Source organism: Haemorhous mexicanus, chromosome 5 (assembly GCF_027477595.1).
Source record: "Haemorhous mexicanus isolate bHaeMex1 chromosome 5, bHaeMex1.pri, whole genome shotgun sequence".
Taxonomy (NCBI): Eukaryota; Metazoa; Chordata; class Aves; order Passeriformes; family Fringillidae; genus Haemorhous; species Haemorhous mexicanus.
This window is the reverse complement of record NC_082345.1, coordinates 8,080,383-8,102,351: the sequence shown is the minus strand read 5'-3', so window position 1 is coordinate 8,102,351 and position 21,969 is coordinate 8,080,383. Positions and strand designations below refer to the sequence as shown.

General features: G+C 45.3%; 1 protein-coding gene across 5 annotated transcripts in view; it reads right to left on the bottom strand.

The window, feature by feature from the left end:
* The window catches only part of ETV6 (ETS variant transcription factor 6), a 128,463-nt gene extending 107,517 nt beyond the window's left edge, over nucleotides 1–20,946 (bottom strand). For 3 of the 5 annotated variants that reach the window (XM_059845792.1, XM_059845794.1, XM_059845797.1), the window contains exon 1: nucleotides 20,723–20,946. In XM_059845792.1, the coding sequence (XP_059701775.1) occupies nucleotides 20,723–20,755 (33 nt within the window). In that variant the 5' untranslated portion in view covers nucleotides 20,756–20,946. Of the gene's footprint in view, nucleotides 1–125; nucleotides 404–18,348; nucleotides 18,477–20,722 lie in introns of those variants that run through there. The other 2 variants (XM_059845795.1, XM_059845796.1) reach the window with 2 other exon arrangements.
* Between the last annotated feature and the right edge of the window lie 1,023 nt (nucleotides 20,947–21,969).

The window sequence follows — 21,969 nt, the reverse complement described above, 5'->3', positions numbered from 1 at the left end:
TTTAAACAGAGGTTCTACACTGCTTAAAACACTCAATGCATGATGAACATGGGTCAGTACACTGCTGCAATAAAGTGTTTGCTTGGTGATCCTGTGCTGTGTCTGTGGGACTGTTCTGAGCTCACCTGGAAGTTCAGGAGTTTCTTTCCAAGTCAACTGCATCCAAGAGCCACCTGTCAAACAAGCTTGTTTCCATCTCCTGCAAGACAACTACTACCACTTCCTCACTGTTGAGATGACTCTTTGCTCCACCTTCTGCATCCTTAATGATAAGACAGGTTCTACAGGCCAGATGTTGACACCAGCTGTGTCCTGGCTGACAGCTTGGGTGATTCCAATGGGTTGGCATGAGTGGGCACAGCCCTGCAGTCCGGGTTCAGAGAGGAGCACTGTTTATGATGCTCTGAAAAGAGGAAATGGTAAGGAAGCTATTGCCATGCATATCATTAAGCATATGCTTAAATGTTTTGTTGAACAGGTGCCCAAAGCATCAGGCTAAAGCAAAACAGGTTGCTATTCCCATATTAGGATTGCAGGTGCAACATAAGCTGCTCTCTTCTCATTCCCACTCCTCTCTGCCTCAGTTTCCCCATTAGAAAATCAGGAAATTACACTGATTTGCTTTGTAAAGCCTTAGGAAACAGCAGCTAAAACACAAAACAAAATGTTTCCTTGCTCCACCGAGGACCCAAGGCCTGGTTACCACTCACCACAATCTTTCAGGTAAAGAGTTGAATTGTTTTCAGGAAGAACATTCTACAAGCTGGAGGAAGGGCACAGACACCACTGCACCAGTAATGAACCACACATGTTACAGACCTGCAACAGAACACCCAGCCACCTCCTCCCAGGGGCAGAGCACGTCACAAGGCATCATCTGAGCTGTTCCTCACATCACCTCCATAATTTTTCTAAGGGCTGCATGTACACTCCCGACACGTGCAGACTAACCAGCGTTCACCAGGTCTGACTGACATGAACACAGCTGTGTGAGCAGAATGTGCTGTGACTCAACCATACCAGTAAAACTGCACTCACACTGGAGGAATTTGTTTCATGAGTGGACAGCAGGGATTTTTACAGCAGTAACACTTTGCTATGCAACAACACTTATCCTCAGACCACTCTGCCAATACTCTCTGCCTGCTATTCTTGTCCACGTAAAGCACTGATACAGCTTCAAAAAGATTTCTCTTCCTTTCTCTGGCCTGCACTCCCACACTTTCAGGAAGCTCTTTGAGCCTACCAACCTCTCATTTTCTAATCTGCTATTCCTACACACACACACACACAGAGTCCTCAGCAACTCTGCTTCAAACCACACGTGGAAAAATTCCACAACCACTGCAGGACCACAGGAGTCAGGAGTACACAAAAGCACACAGCACCACAACTAGAGATGTACGTGGTGAGCAAGACAGTTCCAAGAAATGCAGAGCAAGGTGCATTTGTTCTCACCGCTAAGTGGATATAAAGTACAAGCAAAATTCCTCCAGGGTCCCCCAGGGAAAGAAAACTCTTCCAGGAACTGATCCCCTTGCCCTTTCTCAAAGCATTTAAGAACCTGCAGCTCTTCAGAGGGATACCCCAAAGGCAGGCAAGATGCTCAAAGGGAGCTTGTGCTCTCTCTCAGGACTTCAACAACCTTTTTGTAAAGCTTCTAAGTGAAGCTCAAATTGGCACCTAACTTCCAAAGGAAACCTTGTATCACCAGTAAAACATGCAGGAACACTCTTTGGGAGTAATGGGAGAGGAAAGAAGTGACCAGTGAAGAGTTAGAGATTAATATTATTATTATTATTATTATTATTATTTACAGGACCAAAAACCTCCCACACACATACACACACACCTTTCTTGTCTGCTGTACTGGTCCTGAGCAAAAACTGCACAATAACATTGCTTGAGCTGATCTAATTCAAGGATGGATACAGCAAAAACAACTCTCAGAAACTTAAGTAAGCCCAGCAGGGGCAGCTCCAAAATCTTCTGTGCATCAGCTCAAATAACCTAAGAGGAATATACGAACAGCTGCTGCAGCTTGGAAAACTGCCTGATCTCAGACAAGGTGGCAAACATGGATTGTTACAGCCTAGGAAATGAAAAGGAAAGGAATAATGCCTGGGATCTGCCTGTCAGGTCAGAGCTGCTGTCCTTTAACAGAGCTGAGAGCCCACTCTAGCAGTGACACAGGAAGAGTGGCAGGACTCAAGAGAAGCAGGGAGGGCAATGCACAGACATTCAGCAGGACAACTATGGAAGATACATTTCTAAATCAAGGATTTCTAATCTTACATAATTTGTTTTCACCTCTTTTCCTACATTTCCCCCCACAAAAAAATTAAAATCTCACTTCTGTATATTTAGCTCTATCTAAAAATTACAATGTCCCAAGAACTAATGGCTATCTATTTACAGGGAAGGGTTAAGCTATGGGTTCTTTCCTTTACAAAATTAAACCCAAAAAACCATTCAGCATTCAACCTTTTCTTTGTCTGATATCCACTGAGTCCATGCTGAACAAGCCTACAGCACTACTTGTCTGCTCTCCTACCTTGGCACCTCGGTACCTCTTTGTACTGTCTCAAGTGTTCAGCAAGGAGTAGTAGAATAGAGGAAATCACACCTCTGAGATGGGACAAGACACAAAACCAAGAGAGACAACCACTCTAAACAAACCTGAAAGGGATTTAAAAACTGGAGATTTCTTCCTGTTGTTACAGTACCCACAAGAAGATGATAATGAAATAATAGCCAGATGAATAGAAGACAGATGTCTTCTACAGCAGTCAATCAAACTGATGAGGTAGATCCTGTACCAATTTCTTATTTGTCAGAGACCTTCTGAATGTATTTTACTGTGAGGGAGGGATACAAACATTCCCTCAGTACATGAGATTATTTAAGTTTTCCAACTTTGCAGGCAGTGCAGAGGCTCAGGAGAAAAAAAAAAAGAAAAATAAAAAAGTACCACCAATTCCTATTTCTGCTGCTGCTCTCATCATCTGCTATTCAGAAATTGTCATTATTAGACAACATGTCTATATTTGGAGGGAAAGGTGTTCTTTCAGTCAGCTCCTTCAAGCTGAGTCAGGAAAAAACAAATTAATTATCTGAGTTCTGAAATGCTGAATCATTCTGCTTTCTACGAGAATACCTCAAAATAAAAGCAATAGTAATTAAATAGACAAGTGGACTTTGCTGTTAATAAATCCCTAGGAATCTACACAACTTCTAAGTGTTTGTTTTCTTGAAACCAAAGGCATTCTTTTTTCCTTGTATTCGAGCTTTCAGAAAATTAATTAGAACTACAACATTACCTGTGTGACAACATCTGTCTCTTGTCGTAGCTTTCTTTACTACCAGTGCCACTGACTAATAAGGAGTTTCTCTTTATCAGTCATCCCTTGCTCAGCTATCACTACAGGCTTCAGCCAAATCCTCTTGAATTCAGTGAAGGCTAGAGATCAGGTCCAGTAAAACACGATTGTCTTACAATCTGTGCCACAAAGAATGACATCATCTCTCCTTTAGCTGCAGAATCTTCTTTAGCTTTTCAAGTAACTTTGGAGGGAAGAGAACTTCTCAAGTCTTCACCACAACATCATCTAAACTGCTATCAGCTGGAAGAAACTGTTTCATTAAAATTTATACAAATCAAAAACCTTGGTGTAATACCAAATTGGTAACTTAGTCAGCCTCACACTGAGCAGATTTCAATACTGATTTTCAGTAAATTTTAAGTTCATTATCCTAGCCTTCTTTTGTGCATTAACCAACACAGCAGCACAGTGGTATCTACAGAGTTTTTCAGGTAAGAGTTCACAACAAAAGCTTTATTAGGGGGGACAAAAAAAAGAAGGGGTGAACTATCCAAAATCATACCCCAGTGCTATTAAACCCTGAGTCCTACTACCAATAATTCTACAGCATTAATCTTCCAGCAGGAAATTAAGGCAAGATCTTATTAATTATCCGTATAACAGAAACACAAGCAGTATCTACCACTCATCTGACTTCTTTTTTGCTAGATGTTAATACTTTATGAAGTAGCAATCACATTAAATAACTTCAAGGTCACAGACAATACAGTGACAGAGCAGGGGCTGGACTAAAACTTCCCGTACCTCCATAGAGCGACCTTAACCTGAGCCTACCCTCCCTGTCCAGGATAAGGAGTAGATGCACCAGGCTGGTATATTTTATAACCATATTGCAAGGCCAGCACAGATGATACAAGAAATGTAAAACAAGATCTGTGAGCTGCCCTAGTTTTCTATCCAAAGGCTGTCACAGATACCTTGCACACCAAACTGGGCATATACACCAAGTTCCCAGGAAAGCTGTGGTAAGCACAGCTCAAGGACTGAATGTATCAGTGCCATGTTTGCATGCTTTGAGGACATCATTTCAAGAGGTAATTGAAACTCTGAAATGCCCTCTAGATTAGGCACCTGGGACAAGCTTCCTTCCCTGACCCAGAGAGGCTTCACGCTTTGCTGCATGGTTAAACAGGTCCAGACTGTCTGTCAGCACCAGTGGTACAGAACAGACAAATCTGCAATGAATGCAGGGAGGTTTGGCTTTCAGTGTTCTCAGTCTCTCAGAAAGCTCAATACATGCCAGTGCCTCTTTTTATTCAAGCAATTAAACTGAAACACCTCAGCCATGGTGTGCTCAAACACAGAGCAAGCCCCAATATGTTTGGGAGGCTGCAGGTGACAGTGGCAGAGCCTCACACTAATACCACAAGGCTCATTCAGACCTCCAGGCAACAGCTCCACCCTTCACTCTCCAACAGCAAACCATGCTGCTTCAGATGCCTGGTGTATTTTTTTTTTTTTTTTTAAGCAGAGATGGTGTCTCAGCAAAAGAACCATCAAGTTTTCCTGAACCCCTGACCACTTTTCCTATAATTAATCTACTTAGCCTGAAGGGAAAGTTTTTGTAAAGAAAGTAGGTGTGAATCCTTAAAAGCTTCAGTTCTGATGTCATGTAACACAGATCCGGCCAAAGGTTTATTCAGAGTTTCATCAATGCTTTAATCACAGATCTGTTGGCACCACCACCAAAAAAAACCATGCCCTGCCCTCCCCATGTTCTCAGCTGCTTGTTCCCACCAGGCTCTGCCTTGCACTAGCACAAGCTGTCCATTTTCACCCAGACCTGCTGCCCTGTCATGCACACATCCACCACAACATTTGTGCCAGCCCACGGGAGAAGAAAGGGGAAGGGTGGAATGAGATCTTTCAGGGTGCTAACAACTCACCTTAAGAGCTTGATCAAACTTGAACCTCAGTGAAGTAACAGTGGTTCACTTTTGTAGTGCCTTTAAAGAATGGTTAAAAACTTGTGGAGAAGTGATAAACTCAAAGCTGGATATGAGCAAATACTCCTTCAGAGACACTGTCAGGGCAGGCAAGGATGGTGTGACAGTGTTGTACAGCCACGCTGTATAATTCAGGAATTGGCAGTCAACCTAGAACAAAGACCCAGAACCCCTGCTGAAGTTACAATTTTCATATACCTCATCATATTTTGAGCAGGACTCTTCTTTTCATCATCGTCAAAGATCCTCACCTCTTATGAGTAAGAGGAAAAACAAGAGAAGGCCAGTCACTAGTCAAACAAACACAAATGACTTGTGCCTGGAAAAATGCTTGGGTTTCAGGGTTTCTTAACAAGCCCAGAGCCAGAATAATTAACAATGAACATCAGTGAGACCTGAGACTGAGAAATGGAGGGAAGGCAGGCAATGGACCTGGCCATGTGAGCCTGCTATGTTTGCACACTGGTATCTGCACACTGCCTTTTCATTTTAGACAGATGCTGTGCAACCCAGCAGCAATGGGAAATCAGACAGTCTAAGATTATCCTTTCATCTGACACACAGTTAAAAAGTCAAAGTACTTTCCATTAGCAGTCTAAATCAGTCCTAGTTTAGGACCATGTTGCCATACAAATTATGAAATCCTCACCTTTTTTTTTCCCCACTGAAAGGACAAGATCAGATAGAATACTTCTGCTTTCTCAAACAAGGCTTATCACATAGCTCCCATTTCAACTGACTTGAAGAACAAACACTTCAGTCTCCCAGGGTGGTGTTTTCCCAGCATCCTCATCACCACCACTTTTAAGGACTGTGGCTTCAAAAGTATGAAGGGTGAGGTAAAATTTGAGGTACAAACCTGAAGAAAAATTCAGCATGACTGTGCAGGGCTATCCATTTTTAATGGTGAGAAAGGGATGGGCTGAGCACTAGAAATGGCAGGTATGGTAAAATTTAACCCTTCACCAACCTAAAGCGAGTTCTGCATTAAAGAGTGCACCATTACTGCTCATCTGTCCACCAATGGCACTCCAGCCCCATTCCTGCAGCACCGTGAATCACAACAATGCCCAAAGCCTGAGTGGGAAATTCAGGAGCTAAGTAGTTGGGTGCAAACAACTAGGACACCAGTGAGCCAGAAATGAAAGCTTTATCTATGAAACCTGGCAAATAATACAGCCTTTGGTCACGTTACTGTTGTGCTTGCACAGTGGGTTAGGAAAATGCATGTCCAGACTTTGCATGGGATACACAGACATACTTCCATTTGCTTTTGTATGGAGTGATAAAATTAACTTCCTTGTGTTTAACACTAGAAAAACAGAATTTCTTCAGCTATCAGCATCTTTTGGGACTTTCTGCTTCTGTTTTAATGTGTTGGTAGCAGGTGTAATGTCTTTACACACAGAGAAGGCTCTCTAGCCAGCACCTAGAGCAGCAAAGGAAGGTCCCCAAAGGTGACTCCAGGCTGCTGCAGTGGGACAGGACCTCAGGAGAATATTAGAGGTGAGCAAGTTGTGCTTCACAGGCATCCCAACTGAGTCCTACCTGGAGCTAGGCAATGATGCACCATGTGAGAGTAGGCTGTTAGAGTGGGTATGCCTGCCTGCTGTAGGACACCATTCCAGATGGGGGTCTTTGTAAAGGACACACAAGCATCTGCAGTTTGATCTCTTTCCTTTTTAGCCAGCTCCCTTCTCTAGTCCTAACTGCCCACTAACTGCACTAGCACAGGACAAGCACCATTTGAGAAACAGCTCAACCTGCACTGAAGGAAAACATTTGGTGTACACACAGTCCCATGAGAAGGTCTTGTCTGCTGGCTTGATCATTTTTTAACAGTTATGTGTAGAAAAATGAAATCCAGGCACTCAGTAAACAACAATTCCTTGTCAATTTTCCCAGCTTTTAGGAATTTGAAAAGAAGAGTCAGGGACTGAAAGGTAAAAAGATTGAACTATCAAATCAAGATAGTCACTCCATGCAGGTTTCAGGCATGCCAACTGAATAAATTAATGGAAGAGCTGGAATTGTCCCTGTATTGTATAACACCTGTTCATCAGACACAGTCATGTGGTTACATGTTTGTGCCATCTAAAGAAAGTTCCTTGTAAGGAACTGTGTTCACTTATCAGACATGAGAAGAGGTGTGCCTGACACAGCACACAGCATTTGAATTATCTAACAATCTAATTATTTTTTCCACCCTCTGTCAGCCAAATCTTGAGAAAAACCTCGAGAAATAAAATAGGTCAAAGCACTTTATGCCAATAAATAGCATTACAGCCCAAGAGGAGTGTCAAGGATAGGAAAATCCCCAGGAATTTTCCCAAACAAAATTCATTTCATAGTCTGAAGAACATTCCTCTCATGAATTTCAGATGGTCAGGTTACCTCTGCTAAGGAAATGGCACAACAAGATCAAGAAACAGAGCAGAAGGTCTGATTCACATGAGAGGTTTTCCTGTTATTTTTCCACTTGTCAGAGGCATCTGTAAGAGTCAAGCACCAAATATGAAAGTCCTAAATTAAAATGGAAAAACACAGTAGTCCTGGTCAGCTCAAAGGTCTGTCTAAGCTAATACCACATTTCCAGCAACACCCAACAGGAAATGCTCAGGGTAAGAGCACAAGGAATAAACTATCTGTTGCACACACCCACAGAAATCCACAGGTTAGGGGCTTTCTGAGCCAAGGACCACAGCTGTTCTCTTTGCAGTGAATGGTCCTGGATAAATCTGTGTAGTAGGAACTGTCTTCTGAAAACAATTGCCTGCTTGGCCCTACATTACACCTGCTGGCAGCAAGTTTTGGAACCTCACTGCATGTTGTATGAAAACAGACTTCCCACTCTCCTCAACTGCCAGGTGCTTCCATCTGATCCTCCCATACAATGAGAAATAACCCTTTCCAATTCAGCTTCTCCCTGCCTCTGCCTCTCATGACTAAAGCAGATGATTTTTATGATTTTTTTATGATTTCCACAGGAATCTGCAATGGATCTTGCTGCTCATCATAGCAAACTCTTCATCCTCACTTCTCATTTCTTCAGTTTCAAACCCACCCTACTTCTCTGGTTCTTGTTTTCCTTCCTACAACTACCTCCAATCCCACAGCTTAGAGTAGGTGTACAGGAATACAGATAGCAGACCTCTGTTTGGTTCAAGCAGCTCCCTCTCTACCCATGTGCAGAGAGTCTCCCCATCTTTCCCCTTGCAGCAGTGCCATAGAAAACCTTTAAATTTCTGTGTGTCTGGCTGTGAGGGCGGCTGGGCTGAGAGCAGCACAGCCTGGGAACTTCACTGGAAATCAAGACACAAGGTCCAGCCCTGAAGTGCAGGACAGCCCACCTGGGCTTTTACCATCAATATGTGGCTACAAAAACATGCAGGTGAGCAGTGTGTTGGAACTTGGAAGACTGTGGTAAGTTTTCTCAGAAAATCCACAGGGACAAATTCTGAACAAAAATGTCTGTTTTTCAACTATATGTATTTATTTCCAGAACAAGACAGATACCATAGATACTAACTAAATTTTTTTTTTTTTTTGAGCAAGTAATTTTATTTAAAGTATTTTGAGGATCAGTCAGTGAAAAGTGGCTCTGTTTCTCAGGTGTTATATAGAGAGCAACCCAAAAATAGCACTTTCTCCATCCCCAAAAGCTATCACTCTAGCCAACTCTACTAATTAAATCCCTTAATTCATTTTGGGGTTTGCTGTTTTTTTCCTCTTTAGAAGATGGAGATTTAAATATGCATAGACTTACTGTAATGTTTAAATGTAAATATGCTCTAAACCTCACTCCAGGCCAGCATTCAGTGTCCTTTGTAGGCAAATCATGGAAGGGGCAACCTCCATGTCTGCAATCCAAGGCTTTCACACCTTCCTCACTGCTGTGCCAACCATCTGCCAACAACCTGGGTCTACCTATGCTCATCTTTTAATTGAGGCTAAGAAAATTGCAATCTCAGCTGTTACTTGGGGAAAGACTTTCTCCTCTTCTTCAACAAAAAGGAGGCTGAGGCCTACAGAGCTGAACAAGTATTTTTCATATGACAGGGTGCTCTGTGGACCAGCGATGGGTAACAGGGAATTATGAAACCCCAGTCTAGACTGAAGGAAAACAGACCTCTCTTTCATCAGTATTTAGGTTCACCTTATAACTCAACTTGTTGAAGTGATGGTGACATCAGCCTTCACCTCCTGGGGACATGCAGCAGGGCCAAGAGGTTCTCACCCCAAGCAGGAAGAGCCAGCAGGAGTGATGGAAGAGCACAGCATCACCTGCCCAGCCAGCAGTGAGGGGGGACCCTGGCAGGCTGCAGGCAAAGGGCCTGAGGACACCCCTTTGGTGAAGCCCAGGGCCACTGTGCTGCAGCCCACGGGCACCAAGGGACTCCAGGAAGCCACACTGCTCCCATCTGTGAAGCAGGGCAGTCCTGGCTCCCTCCCTCATGGGGAGTGACAACACAAACATGGAGCTAACAGAGACTTTTGGGATCTTAGAAAGCACACACACCTCTACTACAGGACACGAGCCAAAATCTGTTTCTTCTGAGCCTTGTCTTTCCAAGAACACTACTGCCATAAGGGGTTTGGGGAATTTGGAACAACAGCCTCTTCTGCAGCTACCATGGCTCCCCTTCTTGCTTGCAAAGCCAAACCTTGATGCCAAACTGGAGGAATCTCTCTCATATCAGCTGATTTCCATTGCTGCAGCACTCTGTGGCTGAAGAAGATGGAGCTCACCACTAAAGCATGAAATGAAAACACAGTATAGAGGGTAACATGCAGAGGAGAGAAAAAGATTCTGACTAGCGCTGCATTCAAGGCATTATGTCCCAACATGTACAATTTTTCCAGGCCACTTCTTTTAAAAACTGAAATTTTAAGGGGTTTGGGTTTTTTTTTTCACATTTAATACAAACTAAGAAACATGAAACTAGAGTGTATTGATATCCAGGTATAACAACAATAGCAGAAAATAATTTTCAAGATAAATCCCAAGCACAGTACTTAGTGCCAAAGCACATTCAAACGAGTGGGACCCACTGTTCTACCTCTAGAGCCTGAGCCTGTCAAAGAACAAAGCCAGCTTCTGGTAACAGATACAGAGAGCAGATTTTCTTCTTTCAGTTCAGCCAATTAGTTCATTACAATGACTAGATAACTCAAGGCTGGGAAATGCTTTGGGGCTGCAGAAACAAAGTCTGTTTCCTTCCTCCAGTCAACAAAAATTCAAGATGAGGGTACAAAATCTACTAATACTAAATCAACATGGCAGAAAACAATCAGTGCAATTTTAAAAATGAAAATTTGTGTGCTTAAGAAAAAAAGCCTGTTATTTATTGCATAATATCACCTGAAAATGTACCAGATACTTCCATTTCATGTACAATTTTAAACCTTTCTTTCCTCTAAAGAACTACTTTTAATGCTCAGGTTTTGATGCTGGACACTGCACTTGCAATTACATTTCACTGCTAAGCCAATCATAACAACATGCAAAATTATTACCAAAAAAATCAATCATTCAGCAAATAAAGTAATTTGTTATTTGCCAAAATAAAAACCTAACTAAATCTTTATGAGACTATCTAATTACTTAAATAGATATTTGTGGACATTGTATAGATTAGCAGAGAGGAAAACTAAATTTAGGTTAAAAGCCATTTTTAGCTGCACATCAATACATTTTAATGGCCATCCAACACTGTGAATCACTCTCTCTTTAGGAAAATACCTAAAACCTACACATACAAAATAATACCAGAATTGATTTTGTATAGCCATTCTTCTGTTTACCATTTAAAAACAAAACAAAAAAAAAAAAACACCAAAAACAAACACAGTCAAAGCATGATGCAAAGTCTGTACAAATGACAGCATTCCTCAGCAAGTGACACAGCTGAGTGAACGTTTGCAACATTTGGCCAGGCAGTGAAAGTAGTAACTCTGATGCCCATTGCTACAAGCTCCAGTTGGGACCCCATTTGTCACACGTGTGAAAAGGAGTTAATGCTTCAGCAACACATTTCACATGGGTGATAATGGTAATTAGGAGACCTCTGGAAAAGCATGGGTAACCCACATTTGGCTCTTGGAATCAATCAATTGTGTCTTCCCCAAAACCAGACAACTTTTTCAAACCTGACCTGTAATTCCAATTTTGTGTATTCCCTCAAAGTTTTCCCTTCTGTCATTTGAATCTGGGTAAATACAGAAGCAAAGCCAATCTCTTACTAGTCCAAGCAACCTTGACTTCACAAGTCTCTGAGTCACAGACACCAACTCTTCCTTAGCTCTCTTCTCACTAACAATTATCTAGTCTTCTTGAAAACAAGACTGCTGGGGCTGAGACTTTGAAAAGAGTCTGAAGGAGGAGCGTATTTAAGACCATCCTTCTAGGGTACAAAATTTTATATGGAAGCATCTGAATGCCTACACAGCATCAGAGCAAACCTACGACCTTATCCCCAAAAGAAGCCTCTGTTTTGGGAAAGGCTTAGCACACCAAAAAAAACTAACTTTCCCCAGGGTAAATAGAGGGAGGTTCCCCCACACACAGGCTGCTAGTCTTAGTATCTTCCTCATGTTCATCTACCCTCTTTTTTAAATCTATTTGCACTTTTAGCCTCCACACCACCCTGCAGCAGTGAGCTCCAAAGCTCCACAGATGGAAGTACTTGTTTTAATCTTCCTGGCTAGTAAGGTCATTGCCTGCTCTTAACTATGAACTATCAGGAGTTGCTCTCCTTACTATACTTCTGTGCAATTTTACAATTTTCTATTATATCTCCCTCAGCAGTCTCCTTTCCAAGCCAAAAAGTCCTAGGCACTGCAGCCTGTCTTCCTACAGAAGCTTCCCCAGGCAACTCCACTGCACATTTCTGTATATTTTTCAGTAGTCAGAAAGGCACACTGTAATCAGAACTGATAAACAGAACAGATTCAAAATGCAATATACAGACAATTTCTATTTTGCTCCCTATTGCTTTCCCACTATAGTTTTATTTGCCTATTTCACCCCAAATTGAAAACTGAGCTCAGCTTTCTCTTTCATTCACTAACCAAACTGTTCCCTAAAATATGACCCCAGGTGCCAGACCAGTTCTGGGAGAGTCTATCAGCAAACAGTACTGAACATCTCAAAGAGACCTCGCTGTTTCTATTAAGAAGAAAAGTTTTAAAAGTGCCCCACTCAAAACTGCCAAGGAAAAAACCCTACCCCTGCACTTTCTGCCCACTTCACTTCTCCAAGCCTGCAGCCACTGCCTGTCAACATGGTTCACTTGGCTGTGCTAATTGGCTCTGCATACACTATTAATTCACTCTCTTCTTACTTTGAGGTTGTAATTTGTCCCCATTGGGAGGTAATAGAAGCCAGCACATGGTCAGTCATGGATGGCTCTGATGACTCAGCTGCTGTGAGGCAGTTTGCTAGGACACAATCTCCAGTGTATTTGAGCCCAGTGTTTACTGTGCAATGGGTGATACGTATCTCAAGCCACAAGCCATGAAACATTTTATATCCCATAACCTCCTCCTGGAAGCTGCTCCCACAGTCTTCCCCAGGTCCTCTTCCAGAGAGCACATTTGCTCAAGTCATGAGACAATGACACAGCCACTCAGTCTGCCAGCTGAGAAGGGAATTCATATCCATCAACACTCCTGTTCCTGCAATTTGGTGCCCTTCCTGGAACCCCTGGCAGCACTGAGTGCATCCTCATACCTCTGTGAAAGCAGCCCAGCCCTTCATGTCCTTGCCTCCAGGGAGATGGTGGGTCTGCCACTCACCAGTGCATCCAGCATGGCATGAGCATCCATCCAACACCTTCACATGTCTCCACCAGGCTGCCCAACCCAGCAGTGGTGCTCTGAACTGCAGGGAGCTGCTCCCATGGGGCTGGAGTGACACTCTGGGACCAGAGCCACTACAGGAGAAGGGCAGTGGCACAGGTGACAATGGCTATCAGCACTACCTCCTTTGCTCTGCAGGCTTTAAGTTGCAGCCAGTCTTTTACAGTGGTGCCCATCAGAAATATCCAAGCAGCTTCTCACAGATGTGGCAGGGAAGATCCATCTACTGAGGAATGTTTTTCTCAGAAGCCTCCAGTGACAAGCAGAACCAAAAGCCTCAGCCCAGAATCTGTAGTTCCTCACACTCTACCAAAGCTCAGCTTTGGCCAGGTCAGAAAATGCTTGGCTTTGCCTGTGTTTTAAAGCACAAGGCAAGAAGGAAGGTGAGAACAAGCCATTCAAGAGGGAACATGGTAAAACAACCGTCTCCAGTCCTAATCCACCAGGAGAAAAAAAGGATTAGTTCTGCCATAGAGAGGGGAAATCACAATATAGACCCACAATATAGAAGGTCAGGAAAGGGCTCCCTAGTATTGCTGTAAATGCTGGGATCACTGCATTTGACCTCCAAGAGTATCAGCAAAGCTTCATGGAGCTCCACCAATGATGGAAACTACATTGATATGAAATTCATTGCAAGAAAAATGGAGGAACATAAATGGGAAATGTGGTTTGCAGCTACAGAATGCCTTGTTGTGGCCCCACTATCTGGATAAATCCATCTCTGAATTTTAGTACTGCTATCTCTGGCACTGTTATTAGAAATTTTATTTACCTAGTAGAGTTCCAAGTTCATAGATTTCCACAGAATCACAGACCAGGTAGAAAACATTACTAGTTTCTGTTAAGAGATGTTTTAGAGGATCCCACTGAAGACGTAATGAAAAAAAAAATCACTTCAGCTACATTCAGTTGAAATTTAAACCATATAAAGAGCCTCACTCTCTGCTTCATTTCATCAGTTTTAAGGATAGTGCTTAATGGTTGTCAGTTGGTTTTCTCCAGAATAAACTCCTAAAACAAGTAGTTTACAATTTCTTGATCGGACCCTACTCGAGCTGGCTAGAAAAAGTCCAAAACAAAACCTGCAACAAAAGCTAACATAACAAACAAAAGCCCCAAGAAATCATTCATTGTCCCTATTCATAATCATATTTAATTTTAGTTTAAAATTAAACATCCAAACTCTGGATTTAATATTGGGCAGCTGTTAATAGTTAAATATGTGAAATCCAGCTGCCACATCCAAAGTACTTTTTTGGAGTTGTATTAACACATCTCTTGCAGTTACACCCAATGCTACTCTTGGCAATATACAGATTTTAAAATTATTTACAATGCTTTATATTTCTATGTGCATACATTCCATAGAACACCAACATACACTGCAGTGACAATTTCCTTCATACCCTTTTTCTCTCCAGACTGTCTTAATCAAGACAGGCTTTGCAAACTATATAAGAACAACAGGGAAGCAAAGACACTGCATGTGGTTTAACAAGGAATAACCTTTGGAAATTCATTTAGATGAGAAATCATTTATAGCCTTCCTTAACTGCTGTACCCAGTTCACTTCAGAGCTTCAGAGCATTACAGCAGATGATACCATCTATCAGTGAAAAGCTTAACCCTTTTCAAAATCCTTTATTTACCAGTGCTCCGGGACATTCCAAAACCAAGTTTAACTCTGGCTGGAGTTTTCTGCAATTATTTTCCTACCAACAGAGGCATTTTTGGGAAGAAAAAAAAAAAAAAAGGAAGGAAAAAAAAAAAAGGAAGAAAACAAAAGCAGTTACTATAATCTAGGCTTGAGTCCCACATGTTACTAAAGAAGTAGATGAAGAGTGTAGTTTTCCTCTGTGCTTCAACAAAACACTGCCTGAAGACAACTCAGCAACACCAGAACCAGTATGGTCTAAATTTGGCATGGGTTGTAGACCTAAAAAATAACCCACACTAGCAGGAATCAATAGCCACAACTCCACTGTTAAAAGCATAGAAGCTTTGGTGTCTGGTCTCTTTGCTCAGGCAGAACATACCTGGGTTTGGTTTGGCTGCTTCACAACTGCCTAGAGGAACATCCCACCCATGGGCTGGTCCAGGCAGCCTCCTTCCTTTGGGAGGCACAGGGACATACTGCAACTTAAAAATTAATTGTTGTGGCAATGCTAGCAGATCATCATCATCCACTGTCCTCACCAGGGAGTCCTCCCTTGCCAGGGAAAGAGTTAACACCTGGAACAACTGTGAATGCAGCCTGCTCTGCATCCAGCTTCAGGGAGCCCTGGGAAGGGCGGTGGTCAGGGGCAGGTGGTGGGGATTGCTCTGGCAGCCACATCTGGCTGCCATTCCTCCCAGGTGCTCCTGCCCTGGGCCAGGAACAGAATTGTGGCAGCAACACGTGCCAGCCTCTTCCAAAGCCGCCTTCCATGTAGGCTGTGGGCACAGAAACACCACCCTGCCCACGTGTGGCTGATCCAGACCTCAGGACACACTGAAGCTGCAAGATCTTGCTCTGACTGCTCAGCAGAGGTAGGTGGCCCACACCAAAAAGGCAACAGCCAAACAACCATCACCACACCCCTGCCCCCAGAGCTGTTTAGTGTGAACTAAAAAGCCAGGTACAAATCAAATCATTGTCCCCGATTTCTGTAATAAACACCGTTTGTTTCCATGCTGCAGTACAAGTACTTAGCCCTGCTACTGCCTTGCACAGGTACATTTATTATTATTTTATGTTTGTTTCACAGATAGGGAAAGCAAAAGACAAGGTGATCACTTTCAGAAGCACTGGCTTTTGAGCTGTTGATACTCTGGGGATGCCCAGTTGAAGGCAATGAACTACAAAATACTCCAAAATAAACATATGCAAAAAGAACCCGAAAACAAGTTAGGCAATTTTTGGACCACAGGTCAAAACTATATTACGGGCCAAAACCACCAGTTACCTCAGCACTCTCCCTTTCCTGCAGTGAGCAGGTTACTAGGAGAACTTTTGTCAGCAGAACTCAGAACACGAGCACTCAAGGACTCAGGTAACTTTTCTAAAAGGCAGAAAGATTGCTTCTGTGTCACTGAACAAGACTTCATATCCCTCTTATCATCATTTCTATCAGCACAGCACCGTTCAGTCATCTCCCTCCAAAAGGCACTTTGGGATGCACGCTGCAATATGCATATAAATTATCATTAAAGTATACACTGTTTTACTGGGGCATTTCAGATTCAAGAAGCTCTTTTAATGGGTTGCCTCCCAGGAAACTGACTTCACCTGTAATGACACAGTGAATGCTAATGACCACTGTTTAATTGGGGCAGTGCTAGTAAAATTTTGCTTCAGAGGGATTCAATTTACTTGGTGCCAAGGAGTTAAGTGATTAATCAGGTGTTAAATAGTATGTACTTCTAAACACTGGCCTTCAACCATTCAATCCTCCACCACTGAATTTAATGACAGCTTTGTCACTGACACTAACAGAAGGAGGATCCTCCTCCTAGTACACAAGTAAACACTACGGAACATGCTCTGCACTGACAGATACTCAGCCTTGGCTGAGGGCTACAGGATTCTGGCCATGTGGAGCTGAACAGTCTCTCAGCATGGGAAGACTTCAGTGAGAGAGGGCTCTTTGCAGTATCAACGAGGTATCAGGAGACATAACCCACCATCCAAAAAGGAAGTCAGTCAGGGGAAGCAAATTAAGATTGAAAACTCAAACACTACACTGATTCCTTGCCCTTTAACTTTTTCTTTCCTCTGCCTTTTTTTAAACTATTACAAAGCACATCCTCCAATCCAAAATGAGCACTCTGTGAAGCCCTTCAGCTACAGGATCCTGTGCTGAGGGACTCCTGCAGCCACCCCACTGAGCTCAGCACAAGAGAGAGCACCTATATCCCCCAAGCTTGCACCTACATAAAACCTGTACTGAAACAGTTGTGAAACCTGACTCGCAGTGAGGCTCTGTGCCTTCAGTGCTGCCCACAGAGAGCACTCTCAGCTCAAGCATCAGCCAGGGGCATAAAGGGACCCTGGGCTCAGAGAGGTCCTGGTCTGCAAGACCTGAAGCAGCTGATCTGTCCCCATATCCCCAGTTTTAGTTCCCACACAACTCCACACTTGTGCCAGCACAATTGTATGGTCACATGGTAAGACTAAGCAACTGAAAGTGTCATATTTATAAAAAAATAAAATCAACAAATTAACTGTGCCCTTTGGGACCCTTCCATTTGCCTGCTGTATTTGGAATCTACGTATGAGACCACAGTGATATTCTCAAGGTATATTCATTTCAGGCAAAAAATTAAAGAGATCCTGACAATCAGAAAGATCCAGGTGAGGTTTTAAACAGAACTTATTACCACATAGACCTTAATTAATCACAAAAATCATCATCTGTGCCTAAACTGCTAGTCCTGTCTCCATTTGAGCTTTTGCTCCCATATATGTCTTTGCCAAGATGTTTACACTCCCCTGGTGCCTCAGTTCTCCCATCTGTGGGAGGAGAGGTGAGGCCTTAAGGATCACTTGCCAATACTGTAATGAGTGCCAATGTTGTGGCACTATTTACAACAATATAATCAGCTAACTACTGTGGCTCAGGATCAGAGAACAGGTTTACTACTAACATAGATATTCCACCTACGAACAAAGAATCTGACTATCACAACCACACCAGATGCCCCTTCTCAGCTGACCTCAGAGTCAAAAGCCTTCAAGCCCTCTCAGATTGGAGCTCACCACAATCTCAAAGCCTCCCAGTCAATGCAGAGTATGCTGATACCCTAAGCTGTAGCAAAAACTGAGGGCCCAACCTTCAAGCTCATCTTTCACCCCTGAGATTTTACCTTCTAAACCCCAGGATGAGTCCTCTCCACAGCTTTAGACCCTACACACACGCTTAACCTCCCTGCCACAAGTGCACAGTGGGTCTGCTTGCCATGAGCCAGGCAAGCACACACCCAAGTGCTGGCAAGGTCTGGCTATCAGCAGGGTATTTTTCATCTCCCAGAGGAGTCAGCCAGCACATACTTACTGCAAAGCAAGCACATATCAATACACAATCACACACATACACTGATAACTACTTAACACAATCCAAGATATTACTGAAAGCTTATACTGATTACCAGTAATAAAATATAAACCAAAACTTCACCTCCTCAAAGTTTTCCCAAATCTGATTAGAGCACTTCTCTAACACGATGAGATAGGAAGACTGTGCACTGAGCAGCTCGGGCACAAACAAAGCACCAGCCTTCACCTTCTCTGCTGAAGCTTTCCGTGTTCATCACCCCAGGTGCTGTGGCATTTACTGCCTGCACCCTTGTCCCACACTGGAGGAGGAAGGGGAAGAAAGAACACCAACAACAAACCAAGGAAAGATCAAGAAACCACACCCACCAGCACCACTGCTTCCCGTTCACAGGTTCCTAGTGAAACTTTATGACACCGATGTAGCACAACACTCGCCTACTTTTCGGAACAAGGCAGTGAAGTTGGGGTACTCTGTAGCTTTTTCCTCTGCCTCAGCATCATATTCCATGCCATGAGCCAGACTGGAATACTGAAAAAATTGTCAGTTGCCCTCACGTAATCAACTACCATTGAAACAGCTCCTCTTAAATCCAGCTGCTGAACGCAATCACCTTTATCACCTGGTTTAAAAAAGTGTCCAAAAAGCAATGATAGAAAAGCCAAAGGGAAAGCTACCCAGAACAGTTAGACTAGTGAAGAAATGCTTTCATTTGAAGTTCACATTTCTGTCCACAATGTAAGTTTTAATCTTAAAATTTAAAACTACTAAAACAGCCAGTAACAGAGAAGCCAGTAACAGTAGCTTTTACATGTGGACAAAAGGTACAGTAAAAAATAAGTTCAGATCATGATGTTTAGAATCAGTCACTTCTGGGAAAAAAAAAAATCAGTTTATCATTTACTGTCGAAATGTAATGGAAATGTAGCATTTATTAATTTCAAGACTGAAGGAGAAGTTTGTATCTCTCCAGTTAGGAAACTGATTACTTTACAGTACGATTCTATGACATACCTTAGTGACACTGGGCAAGGACCAATTTTACAGTTCCTGAAATCAACAGGATGGTTGTTGATTTCAGTAAGAGCAGAAGTAAGCCTCCCGTTTTCAAAATGACATGTCAAAAACAAGGAAATACAGCTCGTAAGACACCACTTTTTCATGACGGTTGTGTTCTTTGGTCCAGAGAACACATCCTACCTTTCCATGGGGTTTACCAGAAAAAAACAGCAGCTGTATCTCATTTTATATATCTTTAGGGACCTAATGAGTTAATAGAACACGTTTTGCCTGCATTAGCATTTCACTATACAGCAACACGCATACAATACCCCGTTATGCAGTTTGCCTGTGTTACGAAAAGTCAAACTAGACTCTAAGCCACGAGACTTCACGGGACACAGGCCTAATTGCATTGACTTCAGCAAGAGAAAATACACCCAGAAGTTTTCAAATTGTGCTCCCACCATACAGAACGCAAGACTCCCCCGTCCGCACACGGGACAAGCAAACAAAAGAGCATCGTGCTGAATAAGTGTTTATTCCAGGCTATTCCCCTTAGAAAGAGTCTGGAAGTCACCTCTTTCTTCCGGGCAGGGAGAGACAACCATTAAAGATCTCTTTCTTACTCGGGCACACTTAGTCAGGAGCAGAAGGGAGATTCCTGGCTTGCAACAAGACAAAGCGACTACTAAGCAAAATGCAAAACCGGGGAGTGAGGGAAGGCGAGAGGAAAGCAGTGGGCTGCTAGATAGGAAGGGTCTGGACAAAAAAGGAAACTCAATTTTGTTTCCATTGTCTCAGCTTCATGCCGCCTCCACTTAAAACGATAAACTTCCCGGGGTAAGCTCTTCTTCAGCAGGCCAAGGCACGGGGAAACACATCCCCCAGCCCCTACCGGAGCGGGGCCGGGCTGGCAGCCCTGGCTCTCCTACCTGCCACCGGCAAGCGATGCCAGGAATCGCAACCACTAAAATAAACAGCAGTAATACGGATAATAAGGGGAAAAATATTAAAATTCAATAACGAAAGACAAAGAAAGACAGAAAGACCCACGACCCACTGTAGGCGGAAGCAGGAGCGGCTTCATCTCCCCGACGGCAGGAAACTTTCTACGAAGTTGCTGGCGGGGACGGCGAGCAGCCAACCCCGCGGGAGGCCGGGCCGGGCTCCGGGGCCCCCTTAAAGCTCCGTGCCGTGGAGAGCCACGCCAGCAGAGCCGGGCCCGCCGCCGTGTCCCCGGGCAGCGCAGGGCGCTGACAGCCCGCGGCACCGCGTCCCCGCCCGCGGCCGGAGCGGCGCGGAGAGCACCCGCAAACGGGGGCACCGACCCCAGGGGCCGCCCTTCGCCCGCCCGCGTGAAAAACAGAAGAGGGAAAACCAGTTATTTCCACCAAAATAACCCTGGGCAAAGCACGGCGAAGCCCACCGCCCCGAGGCGCCGGCGGGCGCGACCCGCGCTGACAGGGGCCGGGCGGGCAGAGGGACGGGGCTTTACCTTGATGCAACACGGAGCAGGAGTCTCAGACATCTCTCTGGAGGGACTCGGCGGAGCCCGACGGGGCAGGCGCGGGCGGGCAGACGGGAAGTTCTCGGGCTTTCCCCACTTTCCGCTCCTCTCCAGGCGCGGCGGCGCGGCCCGACCCGGCCCGTCCCCTCAAGGGGAAGTGGCGGCCGGGGGCGGGCGCGGCGCAGCCGGGGTGGCGCGGGAGGGTCCGGCCGCGGGGCCGCGGAGTCGGGGCCGCTCCTCGCTGCTGCCGCCGTTCCCCGCAGGCGAGCGCGGCCGCCCGCGCCCCCCCACCCCGCGCGTGTGCCTTGCGCGTGCTCGCGGCTCCGCGTAAGAGGCGATGCGCGCGCGCGGGAAGAGGGAAGAAGGCGCGGGAAGGGAAGTGGGGGGTGGGGGGGCGCGGCCCCGGTCCCCGCCGGTGTTTTCCTTCCTGGAAAAGAGAGAAACCGAAAGGCGGCAGCGGGGGCCGGGCCGGGCCGGGCGCTACGCCCCGCCCCGCCCCGGGCCGCCGCTCATTGATCCGGAGTTTCGGGGCCGAAACTGACGTGGGTTCCCGGCACTCGCACCGCCCCTTAAAGGGGCCGCGACGGCAGCGACGGTCACCGCCGGCCCTGCGCCTCCGGCCCGCGGGCGGAGCGGGCGTGCGGCTGGCTCTGGCCGGCGCCCTGGGTGCTGCTGCGGGCCGGCCAGGGCTGGGGGGAGGCTGGAAGGGCGCGGCCGGGCCGCGTCGCCGTAGCCAAGCTGGTGCCCTTTGACATCTTGTGAGCCCTTTAAGCACACGACGCGAGCGGCGGTCCCGGGGCGGGCAGCGGGACGGGCGGGCCCCGGCAGCAGCACAGCGAGCTTTGTTCCGCCGCCGCTTGGGCAGCCCCGGCCGGGAAGCGCGGAGGCGCCACCGGCTCGGCTCGGCTCGGCTCGGCTCGGCTCGGCTCGGCCCGGCCCGGTCCCCGTGTTCAGAGCCCGGCCTGGGCGTTCGGAGCCCGGCGCGGGGTTTCGGGGATGTGTTTGCATCACCCGCAGCGGGTGGACACAAACCCCTGCCTTGTGTATGATTTCCATCCGCGATGGTGTCCGCGCCCGTTGCTGCCTGCCTCCTGGACGGTACAGCCCCAGCCCTCGTGATGAGGGAAAAGAGCAGGAGGAAAGTGAGAAACGCATCGGCCATCCATTAGTCCAAATCTCTCTGTGATTTTACGGGCAGTTTCTGGGGTCCTGACTGGTGTTTAGATGCACCCACT